This window comes from Nannobrachium achirus (assembly GCF_963921795.1).
Source record: "Nannobrachium achirus genome assembly, chromosome: 7".
NCBI lineage: Eukaryota > Metazoa > Chordata > Actinopteri > Myctophiformes > Myctophidae > Nannobrachium > Nannobrachium achirus.
This window is the reverse complement of record NC_137816.1, coordinates 9929250-9943650: the sequence shown is the minus strand read 5'-3', so window position 1 is coordinate 9943650 and position 14401 is coordinate 9929250. Positions and strand designations below refer to the sequence as shown.

The window sequence follows — 14401 nt, the reverse complement described above, 5'->3', positions numbered from 1 at the left end:
AATACATTTGGAAATCAACAAAATTCACACAGCAATTTCACACCTGGCCTGCCCACTCAAGTATGGGAGTAGAGTAGGCATCCCTCTGAGTGTCATTCTAGTTAGTTTTTTTTTTTTTTTTTTTACAATTCACTAAATCACTATAGCCACTTTGTGACATGATTTTTGTTTACAACTAGTGGTCTGTTTATTTGGTGCCATCAAATAAAACCAACATCAATGTATCTTCATTCATGCCGATCGCTACAAGCAGACAGACCATTAGGTGAGAAGACGCCCTAAGAGTGAGTGGGAGAACGAGAATGTGTGAACTTACAAATATTGGCTTCTCCAATTGTGTAGGTCTTGCCTGAGCCTGTCTGACCGTAGGCAAACACTGTGGCATTGAAACCCTGGAAGAAGGCTTCTATTAGCGGCTGGACCGACACAGTATAAACCTCCTCCTGGCAGCAGGTTTCTTCAAACAGGAAGTCACAGAGGAAGTGCCGGTCATGGCCCAGGGTAACACACTGCTGTTCTTGGTCCACGGTGATACAGCTCTCGTGGCTGTGCAGAAGCTCTTTGGGCAGCAGCGGACGCACTCGAACAGCAACCTGAACAGCGGTGTCCTCCCCTCTGCCCTGCCCACTTGGCACCTTGGGAGACATGGCTGCTGAGGTTCACTCAGCGTTCTTTGCTGCGGCTGCTATGAACACATCATATTCGGCCAACTAGAAAAGAAAGTACAGGCAGATATCAGTCACCAATGTCTTTTCTAATTATGTCAGGTCATGAAATGGCATTGACTGAAATTACTGAGCAATAAAAATGGATGTAGAGCAGCGATTCTCAAAGGTTTTGTTCAAATTATTCAAAGACCCCAGGGTTTGCATTAGGCCACTGACTGCCATAACTCTGAGAGTGTACAAATGGAACCAAATGGACCATTGTGGGTCTATAACTCTGAGAGTGTACAAATGGAACCAAATGGACCATTGTGGGTCTATAACTCTGAGAGTGTACAAAAGGAACCAAACAGAACCATAAGGGTCTATTTGGTTCCATTTGTACAATCACTTGAGTTGAGTCCATGATAAAAGTCCATCTGGTTCCTAATCCTTTTGCTGGGGAACGCCTGGAACCCCCTCATGGACCCCTGGGTCCCCACTTCGAGAACATGTGAATGATGTGATGTAGAGAAGACAGCTCTTTGCCATTAGTTTAGAGGTCTCAGTCGTCTATATACCAATGTAACAGCATAGCATCACACAATGTACAAATTAAGACATTTCTAACTGCAGTAGCTAAGGCAACAATCATTGGGAGCATCACATAAGACCATTTCAATTTAAATTTGACGTGGTAAAATTATGTTAGTTGACTTCCCCAATCAAATTGAATAATTTTATTCTCCAGCATCAAGCTAAACAATCCACCCATGTTAAAACAACGAGGGGATGCAGTTAGTTAGCAGCATTAGTATGTAGTCTGGCTATGCCAGGCTACCATCTCCCTGTCGCTGGATGCGATCCATCATGTCATGTTACTAGCTGAACTTTAATGCATCTATTAAAGGAGTAGTTCACCCCCAAAATGACTTTTTTTCTATTGATTACTCAGGCCATGGAGAGTAGAGTTCAATAATATTTTTAGTTTTTTGTCACATTCCTAAGACAAAAATGTGATAACAATAAATGTACCCCCATTGATTCCGGATGGTGACCCGTTTCGAAACGGGTCACCATCCGGAATCAATGGGGGTAAATTTACTCGAATCAAAATTTTGTCTTAGGAATGTGACAAAAAACAAAAAATATTATTGAACTCTACTCTCCATGGCCTGAGTAATCAATAGAAAAAAAGTCATTTTGGGGGTGAACTACTCCTTTAAGGCATCATTCATTTACATACTGCAGTACGACGGTGTCGCGACGCTTGTCCAAGGGCGCTGATTAAAGCTTGTATATCACCTCTTTAAAGTCAAGCGACACGTTGATACGGCGGAGTACACATTCAGTTTAAGATAGTCTTTCGTCATCACGTTGGGAACTTGTTTAAGAACTTTTTCGGGAAAAGGGTACTAACCGACGGCCTGTAAGGTCCGGACTGGTACCCTTTTCTTTCTTTCCTGTCGTCTTTTCTTTCTTTCCTTTCTTTCTTTCTTTGCTTAGAATATGGATACTGATAGAAACACAGGTATGAGGAAGAGTAAGGATAAGAATAGGAGAAGTGGGGGGGATAAGCGGCGGGCAGGCAGTGCAGGGACACAGGAGCAGGCAAATGCAGGGATTCAGCAGCAGGGTACAGCGAAGAGACACAGAAAGAACAGTTCACGGAGGAGTGAGTCCGAAGCAGAGATGTGTAGTGACACAAGCGAGGACGAGGCAGATGAGAATAATGTAGGTCAGGAGAGGCATAATATTGTGGTGAGATTTGCAGAGGGGGGAGGTGGCATGTTGAAAATGAATCCTTTGAATTTGACAAAAGAGTTAAACCAAAAGTGGGGAGAAGTAAAGTTTGCAAAGGTGTTGAAAGATGGCAATCTACTGGTCGGGCTGAAGGATGAGATCCAGATGGCGGTTGCTAAACAAGTTACTATGATTGGGACACAAAAGGTGGTGAAGGTTGTGCAGGTTGGAGAGCAGGGCCAGAGACCCAAACGGAGCAAAGGAGTGATTAGTGGAATCACAGTGGATGTGCTGGAGGATGAGTTAATGGAGAATTTGGACGGTAGGGGTGTAAAGATAATAAATGTTAAAAGAATGACTAAGGGTCCAGAGAAGAAAGAAAGTGAAACAGTATTGGTGGAGTTTGAAGGGGAGAAGATACCAGACAGATTGTTCTTGGGTTGTATGTGTTATTATGTAAGGGCATATGTACCTAAACCAATGCGCTGTTTCAAGTGTCAAACCTTCGGACACATTGCTAAATACTGCAAAGAGAAGAGGAGATGTCCAAGATGTACAGGAGACCATGATTATGCGGAGTGTACAGCAGGAACACAGCTTAAATGTTGTAGCTGTGGCGGTGCACATAGTGTAACGTTTGGAGGCTGTCCAAAAATGAAGCAGGAGGTAGAAGTGCAGAAAGTTAAAGTGTTGGACAAAGTGTCATATGCAGAAGCTGTGAAGACTGTGAGAAAGAAGGAAGAGATACAGAGGCCAGCAGGGGGAGGGATGAGAAATGAGTCAAGGGTGGAGTGGCCAGAACTACCAGACAGAGAAAGAATATGGGTGGATAAAAAGCAGTTGGTTACTTTTATAGTAGCAGCAATTAATGCAACAAGAGATGCCAAATCAAGGACAGTAAGCACACAGCATATTGTGAGAGCAGCAGTAGACCACCTGGGCATGGTGGGTTTAAAGTGGGAGGAGGTGGACGCTCAGCTTAAGGATCAGACTAGTCAAGAAGAGGCAGAAAGATGTTTACTTACGGTATAATTATTATGGTTGTACTTCTTCAATGGAACGCCAGAAGCATGATTGCTAATGGACAGGAATTCAAGCAGTTCATTGAAGAGATGTCTAGTAAACCAGATATTATGTGTATTCAAGAAACATTCCTTAAGCCTCAGCTGGATTTTATTGTACGTGGTTATGTAAGTATTAGAAGAGATAGGGTGATAGGAAACTGTGGAGGTTGTGCTACATTCATCAAGGAAGGAATTCAATACAGAGTTTTAGGCAAAGGGCAGGAAGATGAATATATAGTTGTAGAAATATGGTTGGTAGGTGGTCCTATTGTAATTATAAATTTCTATAATCCATGCAATAGATTAGAGATTAATAAACTGCTAAGGATAGAAGGTCAGGATAGAAATAAAATAGTGTGGTGTGGGGATTTCAATTCCCATAATACTCTGTGGGGAGGGGATAGAACAGACATTAATGGACTCATCGTAGAAGAACTAATGGAAGAAAATAATTTAGTGTGTTTAAATGACGGCAGTGGAACAAGAATAGACGTTAACACAGGAAGGGAGTCAGCTCTTGACCTTACCCTGGTATCAAACCTTCTGGCAGAGAGATGGGAGTGGGAGGTTTGTAGTAAATCAACAGTAGGCAGTGATCATTATCCAGTCATTTGTAAGCTTGGAATTAGAACAGAAACAGGATCTGCTGCAGTAAGGGGAGGGAAATGGGTGTTTGGAAAAGCAAAGTGGGATAAATTTCTAATTCTTAGTGAACAAAATATGATGGCAGTTGAAGAGAGTGGTAATGTGGATGTTTTTAATGAAGAGGTGTGCTCAGCAATATATGCAGCAGCTACAGGATCAGTTCCTAGGAGTAAAGGGAAGATGAGGAGGAAGGCAGTCCCTTGGTGGACAGAGCAGTGCAGTGTGGCAGTTAAAAATAGAAATAAAGCATTCAGAGAACTTAAGAAAACAAACAATTATCAGAATTTAATACAGTATAAAAGAGCACAGGCTATAGTTAGAAGAACAATAAGGCAGACTAAAAGAGCAAGTTGGCAAGCTTTTTGTGAACAAATAGGTAGATCGACACCAGTGGGAGAGGTATGGGGAATGGTTAAGAAGATGGGAGGGAACAGGAGAGAATGGGATTACCCAGTTTTAAAAGAAAATGAGGTGGAGGCAGTAGGGGACAAAGATAAGGCAGAAATGATGGTGAAGGCATTTGTTAAAGTGCATAGCTCAGACAACCTGTCAGATGAAGGAAAGAGAGGAAGGGAGCAGACTATGAGAGAGTACGCTGATGTTCTTGGAAGGAAGGAGAATACAGAGGATGTATTAGATGTGCCATTTACTCTGCATGAGTTGAAGAGAGCTATCAGTAAGTCTGGAAACACATCTCCAGGAAAAGACCAAATATGTTACAGTATGATGGGAAAGCTAGGAAGTACTGGCTTAAATAAACTACTGAATCTGTACAATAAAGTATGGCAAGAGGGACAGTTACCAGTTAGCTGGAAAGAGGCTGTGATTATCCCAATAAGAAAACCAGGTAAAGATCCAACAAAGCCAACGAGTTATAGACCTATAGCTCTTACCTCACATATGTGCAAAATAATGGAACGTATGATAACAGAAAGACTAACATATTATTTTGAGAGCAGGGGAATAATTGCAAGGTGGCAAAGTGGTTTCAGAAAAGGGCGAGGTACAATGGACTCTGTTGTATGTCTGGAGGCAGATGTGAGGAAGGCATTAGGTAATAAGGAGTCGGTTGTGGCAGTATTTTTCGATGTTGAAAAAGCTTACGACATGATGTGGAAAGAAGGGCTTTTGATAAGACTACACATATCTGGGGTGGGAGGGAGAGTTTTTAATTGGATTAAGGATTTTTTGTTTGGGAGGGCCATTCAGGTAAAAGTAGGAGCAGAACTGTCTAGTAGGCATGTTGTAGAGAATGGAACCCCACAAGGGAGCGTAATTTCTCCTCTTTTATTTATCATTATGATTAATGAAGTATTCTCAAGAATAGGTCCAGATATGGGTAAATCTTTATATGCGGACGATGGGGCCCTATGGAAGAGAGGGAGAAATATACAGCATATAGTTAAGAAAGTACAGGACGGAATACATGAGGTAGAACAGTGGGGTTATAAATGGGGCTTTAAATTCTCGGTTGAAAAAACAAAAGCAGTGTTCTTCACTAGAAAGAAACTAGATGAAGGTATCAGGTTGGAAATGTATGGAGAAAGTCTCGAAAGAGTAGGGGAATTTCGTTTCTTGGGGGTACATTTTGATTCCAGAATGACATGGGCAGAACATATAAAGAAGGTAGTAGAAAAGTGTAAAAAGATAATAAATGTGATGCGGTGTATAACAGGGACGAAGTGGGGAGCTGCTAAGACATCTTTAAGGACCCTATATGTTGGTCTAATCCGAGCAGTGTTGGATTATGGATGTGTGGCATATGGATCGGCAGCCAAAACGCATTTAGAAAAGCTTGATGTGATCCAAGCACAAGCACTTAGGATATGTTGTGGGGCAGTCAAGACTTCTCCCGTATGTGCAGTACAAGTGGAGACAGGGGAAATGCCACTAGGGGTCAGAAGAAGGCATCTTATGGCCAACTACTGGACACATATAAAGGGGCATGAGCGCTTGCACCCAGTGAAGGAGGTTTTGCAGCCATGCTGGGAATATGGAGGGGCACAGAATTCTAGCTTTGGGTGGGTGGGGAATGATTTAGCTGAAAGTATGGGAGTAAATGGAGTAGAGTTTAGCAAAACAGTAGTGTTTCCAGTAGTGCCCCCCTGGCTGTATGAGACGCCAAAAGTTGACTTCTACTTATTGGAAGTGAAAAGAAGGGAAAAGGGGGAGGTTGACTTGGTAAATGTTTTTAATAATTATGTCGAGAGAGAATACAACGAGTGGGTACAGATCTACACAGATGGATCAGTAGACCCAGAGACAGGAAGAGCGGGAGCAGCCTTTGTGGTTCCTGATAGGAATTATGAAGTATATAGACGGGCACCAGACAAACTCGGGGTGTATACTATGGAGATGTATGGGGTTTTAATGGCATTACAGTGGATAGAGGAGGTTAAAATAGATAAAGTGGTGTTGTTCTCTGACTCAAGCTCAATTCTTAAAAGCCTGCAGACTTTTAGATCTAAATGCAGAGAAGATTTAATGTATGAAGTGCTTCAAAGTCTCAGAAGTTTAGTGCAAATTGGATTAGAAGTAAAGTTTATGTGGGTCCCAGCACATGTGGGGATTGAGGGAAATGAACAGGTAGATAGGTTGGCCAAAAAATCACTTAAAAGCGAGGAGATACAGGTGAACATAAGTATGAGCAAAGCAGAGGCAAAATCAGTTATCTGGAAGAAAGCGGTGGCAGAATGGCAACAGAAATGGGATGAAGATGTAAAAGGGAGACATTATTATCAGTTTCATAGTAAAGTAAATGGAACCAGGACATGTAGAAATGGAAGTAGGAGAGAGGAAGTTATTATAACAAGGTTGAAAATAGGACACAGTGCTTTAAACAAGACGCTACAGTTGATGGGGAAACATCCTACAGGATTATGTGAACATTGTCAGGAGGAAGAATCTGTTGAGCATGCCATTATGAACTGTAGTCTGTATCAGGATGAAAGAGAGGCCATGAAGGAAGAACTGAGGGAGGTGGGAATAAGTGAGATTACTTTTAAGAAGATTATCAGGGCAGCAGAAAATAATGTGGGAAGAGGCACAGTATTTAGGTTTATTAAAGAAGCTGGGTTGTGGAATCGATTGTAAATAGATAGAGACAGTAGAGGGCGGTAATGCAACTTTTTAGGATGCCAACCGCCATAAAACGCCAAGAAGAAGAAGAAGACGTTGGGAACTTGGGGTTCACCCGCTAACTAACAGTGGTGGAAAGTACGTAAGTAGGCTACATTTAATTAATTACTGTAATAAATAGGTACAGTTTTGAGGTAGGCCTACTTTTACTTCCAATTGTCAGTAGGCTACTTTTACTTCTACTCCACTACATCTCAGATACATATTGTACTTGTCTTTTACTCCACTGACTTATTTGAAAACTTTAGTTAATAGTTTCTTTGTAGATTTTGATCATTATTACAAAACATGAATTAACCACTTCGGCCATAGGCCATTTGAAAATAGCAGATCTACAAGCTCACAATGCGTCGCGATGCGAAGCATTGTGAGCTTGTAGATCTATTTTCAAAAGATTGAAAACTTGAAATGGGACATTCTGCATAATGAGTACTTTTACTTTTGGTACTTTAAGTACATTTTGATGCCAATACTTTTGTACATTTTGGATTCCAGACTTGTACAGAGTATTTCCACATTGCAGTATTGATACTTTTTACTTAAGACTTAAATAAAACACGCGAATATATACTTTTCCCACCACAGTACATAGTACTTTAGCTATGCTAGTGAACTCTCTTGGCTAACGTTAGCCAGTTAGCAGCTGGCTCAACAACAAAACCAAAACAAGAGCATGAGGCGGTCTGATCAACGTTGAGTAGAAATGCTGCTATATTTTACTTGTAATGCGTAGATAAACCACACATTTGGGGCAATCTTCGGTTAAAAGTACACAATACTCACTTTGCTGTGTTGCCAATAGATCCTAAACTGGGGTTCGGCTGCTGAAGAGAGTTTTGGAAGTTAGAGGAACAGGGGTGGAGCTTCACATTGGGGGTTGCCATCTAATTTAAAAGGGGCTTAGTTGTGTTGTGTGCTTGTGTCATCTATCAAGCACTAAGCAGCACACTACAGGCTACAGCAGTGTGGTTCTCAAAGCTTTTCCTGTCAAGGACCCCCAAATTGACACTTATTATTAGGCCGCGGACCCCCATTTGAAAAGATATGCAACCGACCCCCATATAAGAGAAGATTTTACGACTATCACAGTGATTAACAACCATTTTTATTTCAAGGCCCCAGTTTGACATGCAATAGACTATACAGACCCCCATTTAATGGCATTTCTATATCTCTGGGACCCTGATTTATATTGCAGGATAAATCAATGTTAATTTACAAATGGAACTAAAGTCCATTGGTTCCATTTGTACACTCTCTCAGTTACATACCCAAAAGGGTTCAACTATCATTTAGCTGGGGACAGGGGACCCCCTGGAACCCGAGTCCCTCAAGTACCCCTGGGGTCACCAGACCACTCAAACAGTAGCCTACTACACTATAGCCTGAACAACTTTGATAAGACATTAAAGCCGTTCATGCAAAGATGAACAGATTTGGCAAGACAAACATTCATGACACCTGCTGTCAGTGTCAATATGATATCCTTATTGGTTTGGATGGGCCAGATGCTTAAAACTATTGATGACCTGACGAAGATGTATTGACATCGAAACGTTGTCACTCTTGCCTGCACCCTATTAATAAAATAGGGTGCAGTACTGGAGCGTGCTCCAGTACGCTCCTTTTACGCTTAAAACTATTTGTTGCTCTTTGAAAGACCACGTATTTGAGTTAATATTTTTTCAGCAAATGGATAGTTCTGATTACACATTCAGTGAGGTGTAAAAAGTAGGCCTAAAACTCATAATTAGCCTAAGAGTACAACTGCCATTAAAATTACATTTCTTTTAAATCAATAATGTAAACAAATGATATCCAAAGGAAACCAGATTCCTTTGATCAAAGCTGGAATTGTGTCACATTACTTACATTAAAGTTATGTATGATGTACTGTATGTGCAGTGGTGGAAGAAGTATGCTACTCTTATTTTTTTGTAAAAGTAGCAAAAGAGTTCTGCATGTGACTGAATAAAATGACAGAAGTATTGACACCAAAACAAACATTAAAAGTATAGCTGCAAGCAGCGATAAAGTGGCCAAGCCAGGACAAAGTAGGAAAGGAAAAAAGCAGGAAAAGCTAGAAAAGTGGGAAAAGAAATCAAAGGAAAAACTAGAAGCAGCTAGTGTTCTTCCGAGAACAGGTCTCCGGCATGTCAGGTAGGTTTTTTTGGCCTCCTGGTGGCACTATAATAGGCCAATGTGAAAAGGGTGCAACGTGTTCTTGGGCCTTTCACTGCAATCAGACGCTGCATGCATGATTTGAGGCATTTTGTTCCAAAAATGTCTTATGCAAAAGTTGACCCACTTGTGGCGCTATAACAGGCCAATATGAGTAGGGTAGCATCTGTTCCTTGACCTAGTGGGAATGTGTGTGCAAAATTTCACCCACATCGCAGGCTGTGTTCATGATTTGAGGCGATTTTTTTGAGAAAGAAAGAAAGAAAGAAAGAAAATGTGCATGAGATATAGCACAAGGCACTGCATTTAAGCAGACAAATGTAGCAGGTAAATATACAGTTTTACTCAGTCTTTTGTGCTTATGATCAAATATCCAATAATTAAACTTGAGTAATAATACAATAAGGCTCCTTTGTTAGTTTACGTCCAAAGTCTCAGTACATATTTTGGAATATTGAGGAAGACTATGATTTGTTGTTTGAGTACAGTATTTACAACAACAAAATCACTAGTCTTCCAGAACATTCAAAACAGATTTGGATATTTCAAGTTTGTTTCGGGTAGATCAAAATACCCTTTTATGGATTCATTTTTGAAGCAAGAGGAAGAAACTGAAATTCAGGAAAATTACAATATGAATTCCTTAAAATCAACAAGTAATGAAAATCGTCCATTCTAACTTATAGATGTTTTCATTGAGTTTGTCCTCAGGACAGGACCACAATGGAAACAAGTCCCCAGGATTGTTTAGTTTGTTATAATTTTATCCCTAATGTCTGACTGTATTTCTGACTAATAAAGTACCAGTAAGACGCCTATGGGCGAAAAGCGACCTCGCCCGGACGGAATTCGCACAGGACGGAATTCATTTGCAAGTGTGATTCGAGTTGCAGTTGGTTGTTTAAGTTGGACAAAATGTGGGAAAAATATTTTCCCAAATATAGATATGACTGACGTCTGACATCATAGATGTCTTATGTTATAGACCACATGAGACTCACATAAATGTCCATACATGGGCATTCCAAGCTATGTGCTTAATATTGATGACATCAGGGATCTCCATATATGGGCATACAAGGGACAAGGACGGAATGTTATGTCACTATGTGACGTCACAACAATGTGATGTCATAGGTCATCTATAGACATACCGGTATAGTGCGACGGATCCGGAGGGACAAAGCTAGTTCAGTAGGCGATCACTTGGTGCGCGCGCCGCTGCGGGGGCCGGGACACTTTCAGGAACCTGAACCTATTTTTTTGGTTCTGGTTTCGTTTCCATTGCGTACAGCCCGGTTCCAGACAAGATTCCTGGAACCTTGTTTCGGTCCTGCTCCTGAGGTAGAACTAAACTTTAGTTCTGAGAACCTATGGTTGTGGCCAGCAGCATTGCTGCTCTTTTTTTGTGACCTTCTAGTTCTAGTTCTGGGTCGGCCCTACAGTGCTAGGGTTAGGCTGTTTATTTGTATTTTAAGGTTGTCTTAGCTGCATATCATCTATAATCTCTGGAATTAACCACAGTCTGTCTAAAAGTGTGGTTACTTTCGCCGGTTATGGGTATAATATTCATCTCATACAATTTTGAAATTCAAATTCAAATGGTCTATTCTGTTTGGCCAATTCTATTCTGTTCAGCCCTACAGTGGAAATGGGCCTTATGACATCACAAACACATGATGACGTACTATTTCTTTGGCTAAACGCATTCTTTGATTGGTCTGTGCATGTATCTATGACATCATGAACAACTAAGCGTTTGATTGGAGCGTACTATTCCTTTGGGCTAAACACGTTCTAAATCAGGGTAAACCAATCGGAAGCCTCTCTGTCTATGACATCATGGACAAATCAACAGAATCGAAGTGTTTGATTGGTCTGACTAACTCATGTTGTCATCATTTGTGACATCATAATTTTTCTAACAAAAAGCGGGGCATAGGAGCGGTTTGCACCGCTCAAAATAAAACAACAAACATTTGAGCTACATTACAACATTACAGGTGCAAATACATATACATATAGGGTTACATGAAACAGGTGCAGTCACTATATACAGTATGTAATGTGTCCTCAAGAAGCACCCTAAATGTGTATATGGAGACCAATCAATCGAACCAGTTTCAGATAGTCCTGAAGTTTGTTCCATCAATCAATCAATCAATCAATAACCCTGGGAAGACTTAATAATGTCACACGGCTCTAAATCCCACTGCCCTTTCCATTGAGGGGGGCAAGTGTTATTTGCTTTCAACTGTCACCTGTGTCCCACTGCAGTGGCAGTGCTTGAGAAAATTGACAGTCAATTCCAGAAATAAATTTCTCAGACCAATAAAACACACCATTGAACAAGTGGACCTTGTAAAGCAGCCTCCCAGTGTAAATACATGACATTACAAAGTAACAGATTTACAGTAAATTATTTCTGCATGAAACCTAACGTATACCTACTCTGTTGCACAACAGTGTTTGTGTATAATCTAGGCGTAAGGATACCCATATAAAATACTGCTTCTAATATAACACATGTAGTGAGGTTGCATGTTACGGTTGTTTAATTCAGATATTCACATGGGATTTCATTTGGCCTGTGACCCAAATTTCAGTTTATCTAAAGTGGGTGGTGCAAACTATAATGTAATGATGTAAAGAAACATCTTAAAACATTATTTTTCAAAAATCACAAACCTTTCAAATAATAGATAATTATAATCCCTGAAATTAGCCTCTTTCATCTAAACATTTCAGTTACATCACTGGTCTATATCAGGGACTCTAAATTGGGCATTTTAAATGAACAACTCTATTACTTAATGTATAATCTGGTAGGCCTACAACAAAGTCAGAGTAAATTATTATTATTATCATTTTTACTTAATAACATTTATTGTTCGCTTAATTATTTATGTATTTTTATGTCCAAATCAGCAGAAATATTGATCCATCCCGACATGAGGAGGACCGCAATCTGCCGGGTGTTCATATTTAGTATTATGTATTTGTATGCCCCTATGCACAGAAGTGAAAGCGCTTTTGGAGGTGCGTTCTAGAGGCCCCTCAACATTTGTGTATATTGGATGTTAACGTTTGTGATATGGCGTTTTTGAGCTGTGCTAACCGCTCCTACGTCTGGCTTTGTGTGTATGTCCGTATGTGCACAGAACTCTGTATGAGCACGGAACTCCGGAAGATAACTAACGTCAGTGACAGAACGTCCCATACAAGGATATATGCATGTGTGAGTCAGACAGTATAGGGAGGATTTTGGGATGAAGAAAAATAAATACTTGTACAGTAAGTAGCCTACAAGGGAGTCGGGACATAAAAATAAGTTATGCCCTTCGTACTCGATTCATCATGTAGAACGATGTAGTCGTTGAATGCATGCCTAAAGCTGTGTCCAAACCTGGATGGTTCAGTCACTCTGTCACTCACTCACTCACTCACTCACTCACTCACTCACTCACTCACACTCTCTCTCTCTCTTCATCATCTGTTAATCACTCTTCTTCTTATGTTCTCTTTAGCTGCCTCTTCTCTTCAACTTCCATTCATAATCTTTTCTTAATTTTCTTGTAATATTCTATTCTTCTCCACTTCATCTTTAAACCACATTGAATTGCCTTGTTGTTGAATTGCCCTATAGAAATAAACTTGCCTTCCCTTGCCTTTTCCTCTTCATCTTTGTCTGCCAGGCCATGTTTCATTGCCACTCACAGCTCTAATTGCCATAGTTGCGTTCTCTAAAATAAAATATAAATCTATAAAAATGTATCACTACTATGCCACCAAAGCCATTATAATGCCACTGTTTCAAGATACTGTAGGGCAACATACTACAGTCTCCCATCAGTGAATTATTTCTGAACACAGTCTGAATATCTCCATCAGCCAGTGGGGGGCAATATAGTACCATGATTTAGACTGTATTTTATAGTACACACACACACACACACACACACACACACACACACACACACACACACACACACACACACACACACACACAGATAGATAGATCTGACTTCTTGATTTTTCTTTCCCCATTGATGTAGTTAACTCGTTATTGATAAAAGTGCAGATCAGATGTTAAAACCGGGATAAGAAAATGAAGCCTGAATTGTCATTCTTATTCCCACAGGTTTTAATAACCTAGCTGTTTTACAGTATACCTGCTCTGGGCTGCTGGACTCCTCTAGGCACAGGCAGGGTTTTGTTGCTCGGCCATACCTACCATACCTCACACAGACCTCCCATTGTAACAACTGGGCACTGCTACCATGCATACTATCCCCGGCCCTCCCTTCCGGTTTGCCCTCTCTGGATGGCCCAAAGCCATGCTCACTTCAGAGCCCTGTCTGCATCCATTCAAGGCTCTCCAACCTGGCCACACTCCTTTGTTAACTTCAGACCAGTGCATGGTATTGCATGGTATTTTCTTTCACTGATACCAATGGTGGCCAAGTCTCATCTTCAAAGAGAATAGGGGGGGTTTTCTTATCACTGCTGTAGAGTTTTGAGATATTGATTTCAGACCCTAACTCACCGCTGGCACTCAGTAGGGGACGTTTTATCTAAATTATATCAGCGTGACTCAGCCACATCTCTGAGAGTCAAAGATAAAGGGATGCAGATGGAAGCCCATACATAGAATGATGAAAAGAGTGAACGTAACATGATAATGTAGAAGGGGATAGAAAAGAAAGGGCAGTGGAGACATGAAAAGCAGAGGAAGGCACTTCAAGGTAGACTGTCGACGCCACTGCAGGTTGCTCCCACAGAGCACCTTGAGCATCTAGCCAACAGATGAAGTATGATTCAGAAATAGACTGAGAGCGGACTGAGGATGGCTATATGGTCAGATGGTGGTCAACTGCAGAACTGTGGGGCTTCAGAAATTGGACATGCCACACCGCCTTTGTCTCCCTGAAGGACAGACAATGTGGAGACACACACTGTCGTTCAACTCTCCTTGCTGCCTTTCAG

General features: G+C 40.9%; 1 protein-coding gene across 1 annotated transcript in view; it reads right to left on the bottom strand.

The window, feature by feature from the left end:
• Positions 1–8081, bottom strand: part of kif7 (kinesin family member 7) — a 38449-nt gene extending 30368 nt beyond the window's left edge. The window contains exons 1-2 of the mRNA XM_080729982.1: positions 8018–8081; positions 317–710 (exon numbers count right to left, since the gene is read on the bottom strand). Of these exons, the coding sequence (XP_080586108.1) occupies positions 317–647 (331 nt within the window). The 5' untranslated portion in view covers positions 648–710; positions 8018–8081. The remainder of the gene's footprint in view (positions 1–316; positions 711–8017) is intronic.
• Positions 8082–14401: the final 6320 nt, after the last annotated feature.